Consider the following 15,284-nt stretch of genomic DNA (forward strand, 5'->3'; position numbering starts at 1 on the left):
ATTACTAAAGGACTGTGGCCTAATGTGTAAATATGTTTGTGTGTGTCGGTGCATACATGTGTTTGTGTGTGTGTCAGTTGTCCCCTTCCGCAAGTCCTGAGATAGTAGATTTCCTCCCTAAAGGGAAATAGAAAAAGAGGTCGGGGACCTGACAGATTGATGGGGGGGGGGGGGGGGGTTTACTGTAAGTCTAGGTTTACACTCAACCAGGCCACAAATCTGGGATCGGCTTGCACCAGTGTGTAATGGATCCACAAAAGGCTACGCTCGACAGGGAGGTGTTCCTTCAAATTGGCGTCTTAACTAAACCCACATCCTCGTTTTTTTTTCTGCATTCCGGCTAAAGTAGAAACAAGAAGATGAAAAGCCATTGATTAGGGTTATGAGGTTGCTGTAACACGTGTATACAATACATACACACACACACACACACAAACACCTTGGTGGCCACACACCCTTCGTGGTTACACTTGGGTGGGAAAACTCCACCTCCCTAACCCAGTTACAGAGCGTCATAAAGACTTTGTTTTTGTCCCTGGGGGCCTCTGCTGCTTTTTCAATTCTACCTCAACTACATGTTGGGCAGTTAAGTGTGTGTTGTTGTGTATTGTATTTTACAGAAGAACGCACACTAATTGCACATTTTTCACAAATGTTTTGAAAACTAAAAACAACTTTAAGTGTGATCGCCCAAAAAATTGACACAAGTCTGTGTTTGCTGTGTCAATTCTGAATGGTTCCATGTTCAGCTCCGTTTTGAGACGCTCTACATTAGTTGTTTAACCAGCTCCTTTTGGAAGAATGTCTGCTGCAGTCAGGCTTTGAACTTGTTCTTAACATGTATTTAAATGTACAGCCTTGTGCTATAAACAACCTTAAAACATAGTGATTCTGACCCTGCAGATCTAATGCGCGTTCTCTTATAGTCTGCATTGCTCAATTCAATGAGAGGGGCGCTGTCTCTTTGTCCGAAAACGGAAGCACCTGATGGACGAGAGATGACAGAGATAACGAGGAGAGTAAACAAGTGCTGAAAGAAAGGTGTGAGGAAGGTAGGAAAGGGAGGGAGAGATGAAGGGTTGCCATGCCGGCACACGGATGGAGGGGAGGGGCAGAGATCGGGAATCACAGAAAACAGAAGGAGGGAGGGAAGAAGGGACGGGCGTACTCGTATTTCAGCACCGTGGCTACAAGGGTTGGGTGTAACCTTAACCCTGTACTCACAACACACACACACACACAGCCAACTCCTGTAGTCACACTCTTCAGTTCTGACTTGTGAGCGGCATTCAGGGAATCCTCACACGGCACGTACTATCATTTTTTTTGCCTCACGCTGAGTGTGTGTGAGCCGGCCCTCGTGATTCTTTATAGTACAGGTGATTTGTTTATCACCTGTGCTGATCAGCTGATTGGAGAGACCGATCCCGACGGCCTACAACAACCGGAGTCTTTCTGTTCTTCATTCTCCAACAGCGATGAAGAGTTAAGGTCGATGAACTCTTCTGGAAACCCTGACACATGGAGTTATCTTTTTGCACAACAACACACGAGAGGAGTTGGAGCTGGATCTGCAGTGGGAGGATCTGACATGTGAGTGTGTTCATTCCAGCGTGTGGGAATCGATCCAGTCTTCTCACCTCCAAGTCTGGTATTGTGGTGGCACCGTGTGTGCGCTAACAACTGGATGCAACAGTGCTCAAGGGCACAAATTATCGTAAACAACAACAACCGCTGAACTTGGTCTGTTTGGGAAAGTATCTTGATGTCATTTGGAAAAGGCTCTCCACCCCTGTCATGCACCCGAGGGAAATGTTACAGCCAACAGCGAGCGTGTACATTCAGAAGTGTGCGTGTGCGAATGTGTGCGGCTAAGGGGCGGTGATTTTCCAGATTGCTGGATCGCCTAATTACTCCTTTTGGGTTTGGGAATCCCGCCCGGAGTCTTTAAGCACAAAGGACGAGCAGAAAAGGAAGAAGATGATTTAGCCTTGACTTTTGGCTTGTGACAGAGAGATGAATTAAAGGAGAAGGAGAATGGAAGCTAAGACCGCCTGGGTCAGAGTCATGATGCGGGACAGTGCAAGCAGAGTGAAAGAAAACTGGCTCAACCTCTCCCTGGAATTAATGTAATGCTTTAAATTTGAAGCATTTTCGCATGTGTGCAGATGTGGGTTGATGGTGCATTCAGAAATGTTTGGCAACTTGAGTTGAACGTATAACAACCAATCTAAGAATCTGCATTTGAGGATTATCTTCCCTCACTTTGAAAGACATTTTTTTGATGGTGCATCCTCCCATCTTGGACTTGCCCTTACCTGAGTGAGGATGAGAGGAGACAGGAGGTCTGCGTCCTTTCAGAAGGACAAACCAGCGGGCCTGTCCCGCGCTCTCAGCTGGCTCAACGTGTCCACCCTCTCCCGCCAGAGCAGACGCATCTTCCACAGCCAGAACGAGCTCCACGCTGTCCACAACGGCCATGCATACTCACACACTCACCTTCATGCTGCGGATGGGGACAAGGGTGATGATGATGATGATGATGATGACAGCTGGGTGTACCAGCCTCAACATAAAATAGGTGAGAGAGAAAAGTTGCAGGGAAACAAAGGAATGAAGACACAAATATTGGATTTTATTCAGTGTTTTTTTTATGCTACAAAAAACTCTGTAGTATAGACCCCAACAAAACCACATGTTGTGTGTTTGGTTTGGCTGCATCACAACTTCACACAATGCCCTGAGCTCACTTGAATGGATTTTTGTTCTCGTGCTCAGCCAGGAAGCCAGTGAATGACTTTGTTTACATGCACAAACCACGCAAGAAGTGGGCAACAGTCTTTTTATGGCCCCTTGTTCTCCAGGTCCATGTTTCAGACACTTCCTGATTGCCGGAGGGAGCGTGTGGGAGGTAAACGTAGTCAGTGGGACTTTTATGGGGGGGGGGGTCAAATGGCACTTTGTGTGTGTGATAGATAAACAACCATGCTTCCGGCTGGAAACGGTTGATGGCACGGGCACGGTGATGTCACAGGCTGGTGGCGATGCGAGTGCATGATCTGGTGCCAGTGGGAGGGTGTATTCGAGTGTGTGTGGATTGTTCATCACTCACAGCAAGTGATCATTTTCATGAATTACTTCACTTACATTTCCTGTTAATATTTGGATGAACTCCTGCTTAGAAAGAAGGTAAGAATGCTATTTATACTTCTCTTAGTACCTCATGGGTGTAGTGTTTCTAGACGAGGCTCATTACTTATTGATGAGTTAATTAGATGTATGTGTGGGACCTTGCGTGTGTGTCAGCAGTGTCAATAAGACGCTCTTAAAAAAATGATTGTAACAGTAGCCCTAATCCTTAACCGAGAATGGAAAAAGACACAGATACCCTGACCCATACTGCTGCCATCTCTCAACTGTTCTCAGATCAGTAAGGACTGTGGTTTGTCATCCATAATCTTCTTTATTATTCATGTTAAAAAGTCTCTGGGTTCAAAACAACATCACACTACATTGTGAAGTTGATATCGTGCTATGTTTCCTCATTTGCATATGTACAGTTACGTAGAGTTACACTCTGACTGTCTAAACATGTCTCTGTTGGGGCGGGAATGTGGTGTCACCTGTTTTCACCCTGATTGATCAGGCTATTTTTCACTCCTACACAAAACCAGCAGAAGTTTAAAAGAGTCGTTTTTTTTGTAGGCTGAACGTGTTCAAGCTAATTTCCTTACATTTGTCAACAATCATCAACAATGATCTTACTCACTCGAAAGCTGCCAGTATGCTTTAACAGAACTGCGAGTCAGATGGTTGAATAGCTTTCGAGCCCCCACACGGTTGGACAACACATTTAGTCGATCTCCAGTCGGAACAACAACTTGGAAAGTCAGCGGAAATGTTGGTTCACGAGTTGATGATGTCATCAATTATAAACCAGTTATCAGCTCTTAACAGTAGCTTTTAATGTTGACTTATCAAATGTTACACTTTAGTCACTCGCAAACTGCTGGTTTCTCTTTTACTGGCCTGTCTTCCCTCTGCCAAGTTTGTTGATAATCTGTTTAGCCGTCTTTGCATAATCCTGCTAACAAACAAACAAACAAACCAACAAACCAAAAAGACGCAAATGCAAAAATAATCTTGACAGAGGTAATAACTCCAAATACAAAATCTTCCCTCTTAGGCTGCTGCTTACTTTAGTGAAAACATATATTTAATATTCATAATGCTGCTTTTGTTACTCAACAAATCTGTATAGTGGCCCTTAAATACACGTGGAGTAACCTAAGCACAAGCTGCCATTTTGTTGCCTCACAGAAATGCGCAGCTTGTTGCTGTTGTTGGCGTTCATTGCATGTCTCAATCCCCCGCCGAGTCACTCAGTCACCTTTGAACCTGCCCCGGCCTAAAACAGCTCGGGGCTGCACATCGCTTGAATGGTTTGAGCTCCTGACATTTTTTCCCCCCAAAGTCAAAGAATAGAAGCTGCAGCCAGGCAAAGATGAAACGCTCACAGAACATCATGTTTGTCACACCAGAGGCTTCAGACTTTTACCAATTCATTGATTGTACTTAGTGGAGGAGTTACTGGTGAAAACACAGGCTTGATACGTTTTGTTCAAATAAGGTGATGTTAATATCGCATTGCAGTGTTTTAAATCAACAGCTGTAGAATATCTACCGACTATCGGTACAGAAAGTGTGGTATCTAAGCAATATCTTTCAATGTACCGTACTTGACCTCTGTGTGGTCAGTCACACTCATCTCGTCCATGTTTGCGTTGAACAAACATCCTCAGGGCTGCTCCTCTACACGGTTGCTACCTGCCTCAAAATGTATTTAATTGTCTCGAATTTAGATTGGATGAGTCTTCATTTCTTAAAGGACATCACCACTAAAGGTCTCCGTGAAAATTTCTCATGAGAGACAGAAGAAAGAATTAGTTCCAATATGCACCACATCGTCAGTCTGTCTCTAGGCAAGTTTTAAGTTAAACTCGTGCCTTTCCAGCCTGCATGCTAGCTAGTTTATGAACATCGGGAAATGCAAATTTAACGATATGTGACTTGAGTGGTTAAAGCCTGTAAAGTTAAGTGCTTACAAAGCAGGCTGCTCTGTGTGTCCAAAGTCTTTCCATCTTGGGACAAAGGGGACCAGGGTATTGGATTTTATTGGACATAGATGTTTATTATTTAGAACAATATTTCTACATCGTCATTTTTGGTGTGTATTTTTTAATTGTCTTAAATTTAATTTCAAGGTCTTAAAAAGTATTAAACGAAACTTAGCTGTAGACACCTTGTTTTAAGTAACATGACTTTCTGACGGATCTCATTTTGAGTGCTTCATTTCTGATCATTTATTCATCTGATTGGTCTGGATTTTCTCCATTGATTATTAGGTAGTTGGAGACAGGAAGCAGATCCCAACTGGTCAATTCCACTTTACTACAATGGATCACTTGTAAAATCTCCACTGAAAGCCGGTATGGTGTTTTATTGATTGGCTGATATGAGCAAACAACAAAGCTCGGGGATGAAGAAAATGAAGTAGATGAAAGAAGAAATGAATTAACGGCAGCAACAGACTGATCCTCTCGCTTACTCTGATGCCACACACCCTCTGTCTCTGTCATGTGCACAGTCTATATCTTTTTATAGCTAATTCTAGACTCGAGACAGTGTCATAGACAGGTCAGTATAAAACCGTTCCATCCCGAGCACACACGCAAAAACAGCTCTGTCCAAATGCACACCACGCAGAGGAAACGTCTCATAACAATACATCTGCAGAAGCAAACCTGAAGTATTTATAACATCTGGATCTCGCTTCCACGTGCCTGCCAGGGCCCATTACTAGATACATGGGCAGCCACACACCGGGCCTGTGTGTAAATATAGCTCCTAAAATAAGCGCCTGTGGCTCCAAAACCTGCAATTTTGAGATGCAGCCTCCAGCTCCACTGGTTTGGTGTTTGCCCTGGTGGCCAAGGTAACGGGTGGTCAAGTGAGTGTTTCCTGGTGTGGTTCAGTTTGACCTTGCCATTGGGACAACTCTGAACCAATCATGTGTGAGAGAGTGCTTCAGTAGCTGAGTGGAAGACAGGCTCCCATTTGCTTATCTTGGGGAGGCTGATTAACAATAGTCTCATCTGTGACTGAAATTGAATAATGTTCTTGATTTATAGATTATTGATATATAGATTATTAGTTGATTCAAGTTCAGGAGATTGTTCAATTTAGATGTTTAGATATTAAATTAGGGAGATTGTACTAGCTCTGCTGTTTCATCTCAGCCTCTTATATCCAGAAATTGAACTCCCACCTTCCTCCTGTTTCTCCTCCTGTCTTGCTTTCTCTCTCTGAAACGCAAACACGGAAAGACCTGATCAATCGCCTCAATCAACCCTATTGATCCCCCCTTTGTGGCTTCTGTCTAAATCAATCAGTAAGTGGCAGCTCTCGATGGCCACGTCAAGTACAGATAAGATCCAAGATTCGCATGTGGTGCAGTCGGGGCACCGGCCAGACTGCGGAGGCCGTCTCTGTCTTTAGAGGGAATGAGTCTGAATCCCTCTTTGAATGGCAGATGGGAGTCTGGGCTTTACATGATTATTGCACTGACTCTTAAATGCAATGTAGGCTACAGCAAGACAGACATGTACTGAACACTGGACTTGTTCCTGAAATATTCCGGAAAGGCTGTATGTGAGAACGCAAATGTCTGAGTTTTTTCCTTGCAACTTTTTCTGCAAGTCCCAAAAAAATGTCTGTAAAATGTTTAAGTGAGCCATTGAGAGAATAAAGCCGGAAGACTGAACATTTCTCAGAAAAAAAGGTGGCATATAGATATAGAAATCTATTTGGAAAAACGAGATACAAGAGTTTTTAAGAAAAGTGGTGACGCTGTTGTCTGTGCTGTAAACAAAAAATTTTTATTTCCACAGCAGAATTTGTAAGTAACGTCCTACCGCCTGCATTTTTCAGTTGATGTTTGCGCGTCTGACTCGGGACTATCTCCTGCTGTGTTCGTCATGTGAAGGACAAGCTCTGGAAAATGTCCGGACACAGTTTGTCTTTCACATATGAAAAAGTTCATGTCTGAAAATGGCTTAAGCGAAAGGAACTCAGGGACTCAGATTTGTTGAGATCTTTGCTGTTGGCAGGAATGACTGCACTATGTTAACATGTTGTGGGAAGATTGACGGATTAAGTCGATTTTTGTATATAGTTTTTTACATCATTTTCATTCGCACATTTAGGGCAACAGCATAGTGACCCAAATATTAACAATATACTTTGGCACACCAGGGTGGTGGCAGGCCAGAACCAGAATTGTGTCTCACATTATAAAACACTGTTAATGTGCCGCTTATGATTTTAGACTGTGCAAAAGGTTCTTTTAGGACGTATTTGTCTGTGTGAGATACTTAGTGAAATTTGAGAGGATTCAGATGAGACTGAACTCTTGTGTAACAGTGTTGTTGGACACATTTTGACACAGACATTCCTCATACACATTAAACAGACTCATCGTCATTGCGTAGTGCATGTGTAAATCCAGATTAGTAGATGATAATTCGCTGCAGGGGGGGGATAGATGTGGTGTATAAACCAGTGTGGCCTCATTAAAAGACAGACATGGAAATCTGGTGATGTGGCTCACAGCCCAGGTTGTCCACATGCACACGCACACACACAGCCGAACACATTTGCTGTACATAAAAATGCATACAGAAAAGTAAAATATATTAAATCTGCAATTTTATGGATTTAAACTGTTTCTAATCACCTTTCTCTGTCTCTCTCTCTTATGTGACAACAATGCTGATCTTCAGGTAAGTCAAATATTTTTCTCTGACCCACGTACCCTCATTTTTATGTGCCTCACAGTTGATCCCAGATCAGCCTTACTTCATGCTGAAAACCCGTCCAAAATGTGCCACACAAAACAGTTCAGTTATAGCCTGAACTAAACCGCATTATGTCTTTATTTCCCTCTAAAAACGTAATCTCTGACCTGCATCGCCCACCTCTGTATCAAACTCTGTATCCTATTACCCTGTTATAATCCATGATAACAAAGACTCAATGATGAAAAAGCGTGGAGGTAGGAAAAGCAAGTGATTATATTTGCGGACATGATTTCAGGTTATGAGGGGATAGAGGTCTGCAGCTTACTGTATGTTGATAGGATGCACGTGTGTTGTCCCAACATGAGCCGCAGTTTATTTCGCAGGTGAGATTTTATAATCGGCCTCAGCACGTACGCCTGAGCTGTGATGTTGTCATGTGAAAGGAAACACACTTTTTCATTTAAGCATAATTCTAAATTTACCTTTTTAGAATAGGAAAAAGTACTGGACCTTTTTAAAGCTTATTTCATCATGTCAAACTGAGATTCATAACATGTTGTGGAATGACTGTGCAGTCATTTGTTTGTTACGGCTAGCCACCATCTTATCTGTGTGTTGTTTAGTTTTATCTCGCGCTGACGTAAAGCTCACTGCACACGTGTTGTGTGTTGTCCTGCACCAAGTACCATAGGGGACGTGCAGTACTGACTCACATTTCAGATATTGTCTGTGTGATGATCATGATTTGGCCCTCATGATAGTGTTTTATCTGCAGACAAAGACTGTATTTTTGGAGAATAACAACAGTGACCAGCTGGAAATTCTCTGAATACAGTCTGTATATCCTGCAGTTAGAGTTAGACACTGTCATTTAACCAGAGGAGTGCTGCCACGTCTTACAGTGCAGAAGAAATACATCATACAGCACAGCTTGAACAAAAGAAGGGGAGTTTACATAACCTCATAATTTCAGAGGCAAGACTCTGCATTTACTCGGCAACAGATATTATGCTAAATATAAATTGTAATGAATAGGAATCCGAATAAATATATAGATGTTTGAATACTTTTGTTACAAAGACAGTTTGTTTCAGTAAAAGAAAAAGATAACTTCCATGGAAGGGTATTTTGAAAGATTTTGACTTGGTGAAATGTGCAGAGCAGTGGTTACCAAACCTCTTTGGCTTATGACTCCTTCAAGCAAAGGACCATTTGATTGCAGCCTTCATTATTATGTATATTGATTGCAATCACCTCAACCAAAGTGTTTCCATTTTTTTTTCAAATGTTTTGGTTTCAAGAAAAAAATAACGGAAGATTTTAGAAAAGGCAGAAATTACGAAAAAATGAAAAGTGTGTTTGGTTCCATTTTCTTTTGTCTCGCAACCCGTCTGGTTTATATTTTGACCCATTGGATTGTCCCTGAACTCCAGGTTAGGAAACAGGAAACAGTCATAAACCCTTACATTTAGATTCATTTGGATGGAAGTATCTTTACTACTTAGCTGTTTTCTGTTGATACTTACTAAGTTCATTACTGACCTCATTATCATAATATCGTCTCATAATTTGTGCCATCAACATCCGTCTTAATCCGGTTGGTGCAGAACACGGATAAAAATCCACCTCTCCCACTTTGTGAGGGCAGTGATTAGGCCGACCTCACACTCGGTGCTCAGGGTTTTATGATGAAGGTAAAAGTGTAAAAGCCATTTTGGGAGTAGCAGAAGCCAATTAAGGTGAAAGTTTGATGGAGTCAGACTTTATTGTCTGGTTACGTGTGTGCACCCAGGGATTTATGTGCGTTTTTTAAATTGCTGTGGTATTCTCATTTTATCCACTCACCCTTGCAGAGGGGGCACATAAACACACAAACACACGCACACACCACAGACACACACACACCAATCAGCCCGTAATTGGCGACATCTGGTAGAGGCACGCTTGTAATAGCTTAATTAATAAATAAGCAAGTATTGGATTAACACATATTTGTACATAACCATACATCACACACACACACACACACACACACACACACACACACACACACACACAAACACACACACACACTTTTTACAAACATTTCATATCCAGCCTGGAGTAAGCCTGGCTGGATTCTGACACTCCACTGCTCCCATTAAAGGGCACATGTGCTGGAGTGCTGATTCTGTATTAATTAGCTTATTGAAGGTTGTTTGATCTCTGCACTTATTTCCTGCCATTTCCTAGTTTGTATAAAATTTTAAAAAAATGGATTGAAACCTTTCAACAAAACGGCAACAACAGCCTTTTCTGTTAAAACTGTTTTCAGACATGAACTTTGAGAAATACAGCAGGAGATTGTCCGAGTCAAACATGTTCACAACAGGAAAATGTCCGGATCATCCAGGTGTGGCGTGACCCCTGCGTAGATCGTGCAAAAGGCAGGACATTGCGGAAATCCCGTGTTTTTGTTAAAAGCACATCGACACTGGCGACGGCCCATATCATCAAAAGCTAACGAATCTCCTTGTCTTTCCAAGTTGACATCTTCTTCTGTGTCTTCTACGTGAATGACCCCTCTTTTTCATCCTGGGATGTTTGAGTGTTTTATTTGTGTTTTTCCTGCTGTATTCTCTCATGGGCTCACTGGGACATTTTATGGACATTACGAGGGAGCTGGAAAATGTCTGGAGCAACTTACTCTGTCATTTTCTTTCTCGCATACAGATCCTCTTCAGGAAACTGCCTGGACTTCAGTGCATGTCTAAAAGCAGCTTGTGTTACACTTTGTACCCATTGCAATTTTAACTGCACTCAGTTAGAATTGCTGCTGTTTTACTAGATATAAGCAGCAGCTTAACACCAAATTGGGAATGTTATTTTGACTCGATAGTGTCTGTGTCCCGTCCCTGTGACTCTTCTGGTTGTTCAGAGTGGCCAGCCTGGAGGGGTTGGGATGCACCAAGTTTTTGTAGCTGTTTCTGATAACAACCTGTTGAATTGTGGGGGATTAAAGCGATTATGTTTGATCAGCACACAATAGGACGGCCTCAAGCCGGGGCCCCCTGCCTCACTCTGAACTGCTGACTGCCCAGATTCTCTACAATCACAATCATCCACAAGGCTCACGCTCTTCTGGGTGTGTTTGTGTAATTTTGTTTAGATTTTTTCCTATCCCTTATAAGTGCAAAGGTCTTATTTAAATTGATTTATGTACTAAATATTTGTAATGTTATATTTATGTGTGTAAACGAGACCAGTCAAGGGGCTTGAGAGTGACAGCAGATTTAAGAGTTTAAGTCTGGCTCTCCACCTCTAAACACTGATGGGGCGGAGAGATGGGTGGGGGTTTAGCGTTGTAGAGAGATATTCAGAGATGCAGGGAGAGAGAGAGAGGGGAAGCAGATTGGAGGGGGGGGTCGCAAGGCAGTTTCCTGCAGTGTAGAAGTTGGCTACCTGCCACTCGCGGCATGTGTGTGTGTGGACGAGGGAGGACTGCGAGGGAGGGAGATGGCGAGAGAGGCAGCGGGAGAGAGGAGTGTATGTGTCAGGATGTGTGTGTCCATGTGTGAACGCTTTGACCAAGCGGCATAGAGAGGGAGGGAGTGGGGGAGAGGGAAGGAAGGGAAAGAAAGAGAGGAAACGGCAAGAAAGAAGATACCTGTGTTTGTTTCCTGTGGATAAATGGGAAAGTGAGGAAAGAGAAATGTTCTGTCTGAAAGGTAAGTGTGTATGTGAGTGTGTGTGTGTGTGTGCGTGCGTACTGGTGTGTGTGACTTTTCCTCCAGACTTTGTGAGACAAAGAAAAGTTGAACTCCATCTCTTCTCTCTGTGCTGAAAGTAATCTCTGTCACAGCGGCTTCCCCTAATATCCGTCCTCATGTGTTTTCCTTTATTGAAGGAGAACCCTCCTTTTTTCACTCTTTAATCATTTCTTCTTTTGTTCCTTCTTTCTGTCTCCGGCTCAGTTATGTTCACTGACTTTTATCCCTGCTCTCCTTTTCTTTTTCGCTCTTAACTTTTTTAATCACTCCTCTTTCCAGTTGTTCTCTGGCTTTGGGGGAAACCTCAAGAGGTCCCTGTGTTGAAACCCTCAAATGCAGCTTTGAATTGGCTTTCATCGAACTGGAGAGTGTATTTTTGCGGAGATGAGTGATGTGTTTGTCGGTGTGTCGGTGTGTGCCTTGTCCGCAGTAACAGCTGGCGAAGCAGCAGTTGCAGGGCTGCCGTCCTGCAGAGTGGGGCCATGTGTTGGCCACTACTCGACTGACCAGTGAAAAGTGAGATAACGGGAAAACCGGTTTCTCTTTTACTGGCAGCTGCATTTTGCATTTTTGTCTGGTCTGAAACTTTTGGTCAGAGCTGTGCTGTGTAGTGTCCGCATCTGACTCAAGCCGCCTCTTTGTTTTTTGCTCTTTGTTTTAAACACTGACGTCACTCCAACCTCAGCTTCAGATGAAGAATGGAAACAAAGCTGACCAGAAAACATACGGACATTAGGTTTATGCTCATTAATGCACTGATGAAAAAGCATAATTTAGAATCCTCACATATCTTGGATCACACTTAAAACGTAAATGGTTCTTTACACAGAATGTGGATGATACTATTAGAAAAGGAAATGTGTAGTTTAAATGTCAATAACTATCTTGAAAAGATGTGACCAAAGATCTGGAAAAATGTGATTTCAAGTTGAATACATTTTGTGAGATCTCCGGGTTCCGCCTGCAGTGAAATGAAGAAAGAGATGTTGCCCGGCTGCAACTTAATAAATCATCCAAATAGCTTTAATCTCAGAAATGAGGAAATCGTTCTTATTGGGACAGCAGAGCATTATCTCCGTCTGTCTCTTGTAGATTCATGGCTTCAACAAATGAGGCAATATAAACTAAACACTGCAGCTATGTCTGGCTATATTCCAGTTTGCCAGCTGTATGCAGTCATTTGTGTTGTCAGTTGCACAGTTTCCGTACTGTGGCTCTGCTCGGACTCGGAGTAATATGGAGGGAAACAGATGTGGGAATTGTGTTGGAAGGGAATTCAGAGTTGTCAGATTAAGTAATTTACCATTCCAATACACGGTCGCCAGGTTTGACATTTTAACGTTCTGTCCTTTAGAATCCAAACATCTAACTGTGTGGTAGCATTTCACTTGATGTGGACAAGTGTAAAAAGTTGCCATACTCCGATTTTCTCAACATTTTGACTCGGCTTCAAGAGACACAGCAAACTGACCCAAATACCCTGCATTACATTAAAAACTGTGATCCCACCAGTAGATTACTCCATATTGGTTGCCAGTAACAGTAACTGCTTATGTTATGATTCAAACCCGCTCTCGGTTGCGGTTGCCAAAACTCTTAAGGCAGATGGGACACATTTTCAGTGTGTGTTCTTCGCATCCAGCCGTGGCCAGAGCTGGATTCTCATCTGCTTTCACCACCCCCCCACGCGCCCAACACAGAGTAAAGCCTTGCATTTTAATATAAGCCTTTTTCGCGAGTCAGCCAGATCACTTGGCGCGGCTTTCGGTATGTTACATAAGTTATTTCTGCACTTGAGCCCCTCTCCCTCCCAGGCAGCAGACATAGGAAGGGAATGAGTATAGGGATTAGTTGGAGTGGGTTTTGGAAACATCATTCACTGTCAAATTGGAGGTTTCCTGCAGTGGCAGATAGATGCAACATTTTCTGTCCATGTCAAGCGGTTGTAAGCTCTGTCAGACTCCAACACTGCTGAGGATTCGTTCGACCGTGTTGTTAGGTCAGTTGAGGACAACTCAGACCATGTCCAGTCTGTAAAAACATGTCTTTGGTTGGTGGAACCAATGTTCCCACTCTGATTGCAGTTCACTCGGATGTGTGAGCTTCAGATGCTTTGGTTGTGGTGGAAGCGCAGATGTGTAAATCCAGCCAGATGCTCTGATGAAGAAGCACAGCTTGAGTAAGTTTAGTCTAATTCAGTCAGGGCGTATTCTAAAGCATATAAACTATTTTACTGTATCCATTAGTTTGTGATATAATTAACATAGTTTATTTGGAACAATTATGCTGCTTTCAGACTGGAGATTTTTATGAAAGTTTCCAGATAAGCAGTCGCTTTTTAAAGACAATGGGATTTGAGAGCTTTTGGCGATCGGAGCTGACATTGGTGTTGATGTGCTGGAAACAAAAACGTGTACCACCTCCTTCATGCTCTACCGCCATTCCTCGCCTGAGTGTTCTGGAAATGTTTCTGTTGATGTGAAGAACTCCACAAATTGTCCGGAACCAATTATTCTGGCATTTCTCTGAGTTTATGTCTAGAAACAACTTTGGTCGATCATCAGAAACCTCTTTTTATAGATTTATTGACATTCGCTGGTTCCAGATTCTCTATTGTGAGAATTTCTTCTTTAATCCTATTTTAAACCTTAATTTTTCACATTTTGATGACACTTTGTTTAGCGCTCTATTAATTGGTTTAACAAGGAATAGTTTAAACGTAATCAAGAATTTTCAAGAATGTTGCTGCAGCCCTGGAACAAAGTTAGGTAGTACTTTAACAAAATGTTAATATATTTTCAAGTCAGTTCATCCAATCCTCTCGAAACCTTTCAAATCAGCATGATACTATGCAACATAATATGAATTTCTTAATATCTCCACCAGTTTTAAGGATCTATTTCTTCTTTTATTTGAAAGACAGAGTGAACATGTTTATAAGCATCTGTGTGTGTGTCTGTGTGTGTGTGAGAATTTCTTTGGATCGCAGCAGGAGCTCGGGTGTTTTTTTCTCTTCGGCAGCCGTGTTATGGGGCAGTGACCCATATAGCCTTATGTCTAAACCTATATTTAACTTCAACTCCGTCATGGCATTTCACTTTGAATTCTTACCGCCCAAACCTAGACATCAGATCCCACAGAACTTTGTATAGTGCAGCACAGCCGTGAACAAAAAGGGATGAGGGGGTTATTATAACAATTTTAAATCAAGATCATTTATTTATATTATTAATGCAGCAAAATCTGTTTGTAACCTTAGTAACTTTCATGAAAGTAAACATTCCATAACCTGCAGTTTACATGTGTAGAATATATTTTCGCGTAAGTAAAATCACAATCACAGATGCATTTATTTGCAGAACTAAAGTACAGCCTGTTCAAGTCCTCCCTTGTTAATCTATTTAAACGTGTTAAAGGATGGTCCTTCAATAAGCAGTGCACCTGTGCTGCGTGACCTCTTGACCTGAGGCTGACCCACTACCTGCCCTCTGGCCTTGTGGGTAGCGGTGTTGATGGATGTTCTCACACCCGTTGTGGCAGGCTGCTTATCTCCAGAGGAGCGGCAAGGACAGAAGAACGGTGTTGAAATGCAGACAGAATCTGTAGCTCGCTTCTAAAAACACCTTAACTTGGAATTTAATTCGACATCAAACTTTAATCATTGTGTCATATTTGT

The 15,284-nt window shown here is 42.4% G+C and overlaps 1 protein-coding gene across 9 annotated transcripts in view; it reads left to right on the forward strand.

Annotated features, from left to right (window-relative positions):
* The window catches only part of nhsl1b (NHS-like 1b), a 93,636-nt gene that overhangs the window by 35,889 nt on the left and 42,463 nt on the right, over positions 1-15,284 (forward strand). The window contains exon 1 of one of the 9 annotated variants that reach the window (XM_053445369.1): positions 1,143-2,581. The exons of 6 other annotated variants lie outside the window; for them this stretch is intronic. In XM_053445369.1, coding sequence (XP_053301344.1) covers positions 2,329-2,581 — 253 coding nt within the window. In that variant the 5' untranslated portion in view covers positions 1,143-2,328. Of the gene's footprint in view, positions 1-1,142; positions 2,582-11,336; positions 11,567-15,284 lie in introns of those variants that run through there. 2 more of the 9 variants (XM_053445361.1, XM_053445367.1) reach the window with 2 other exon arrangements.

The sequence above is a fragment of the Pleuronectes platessa genome, chromosome 17 (genome assembly GCF_947347685.1).
Source record: "Pleuronectes platessa chromosome 17, fPlePla1.1, whole genome shotgun sequence".
Classification (NCBI taxonomy): domain Eukaryota; kingdom Metazoa; phylum Chordata; class Actinopteri; order Pleuronectiformes; family Pleuronectidae; genus Pleuronectes; species Pleuronectes platessa.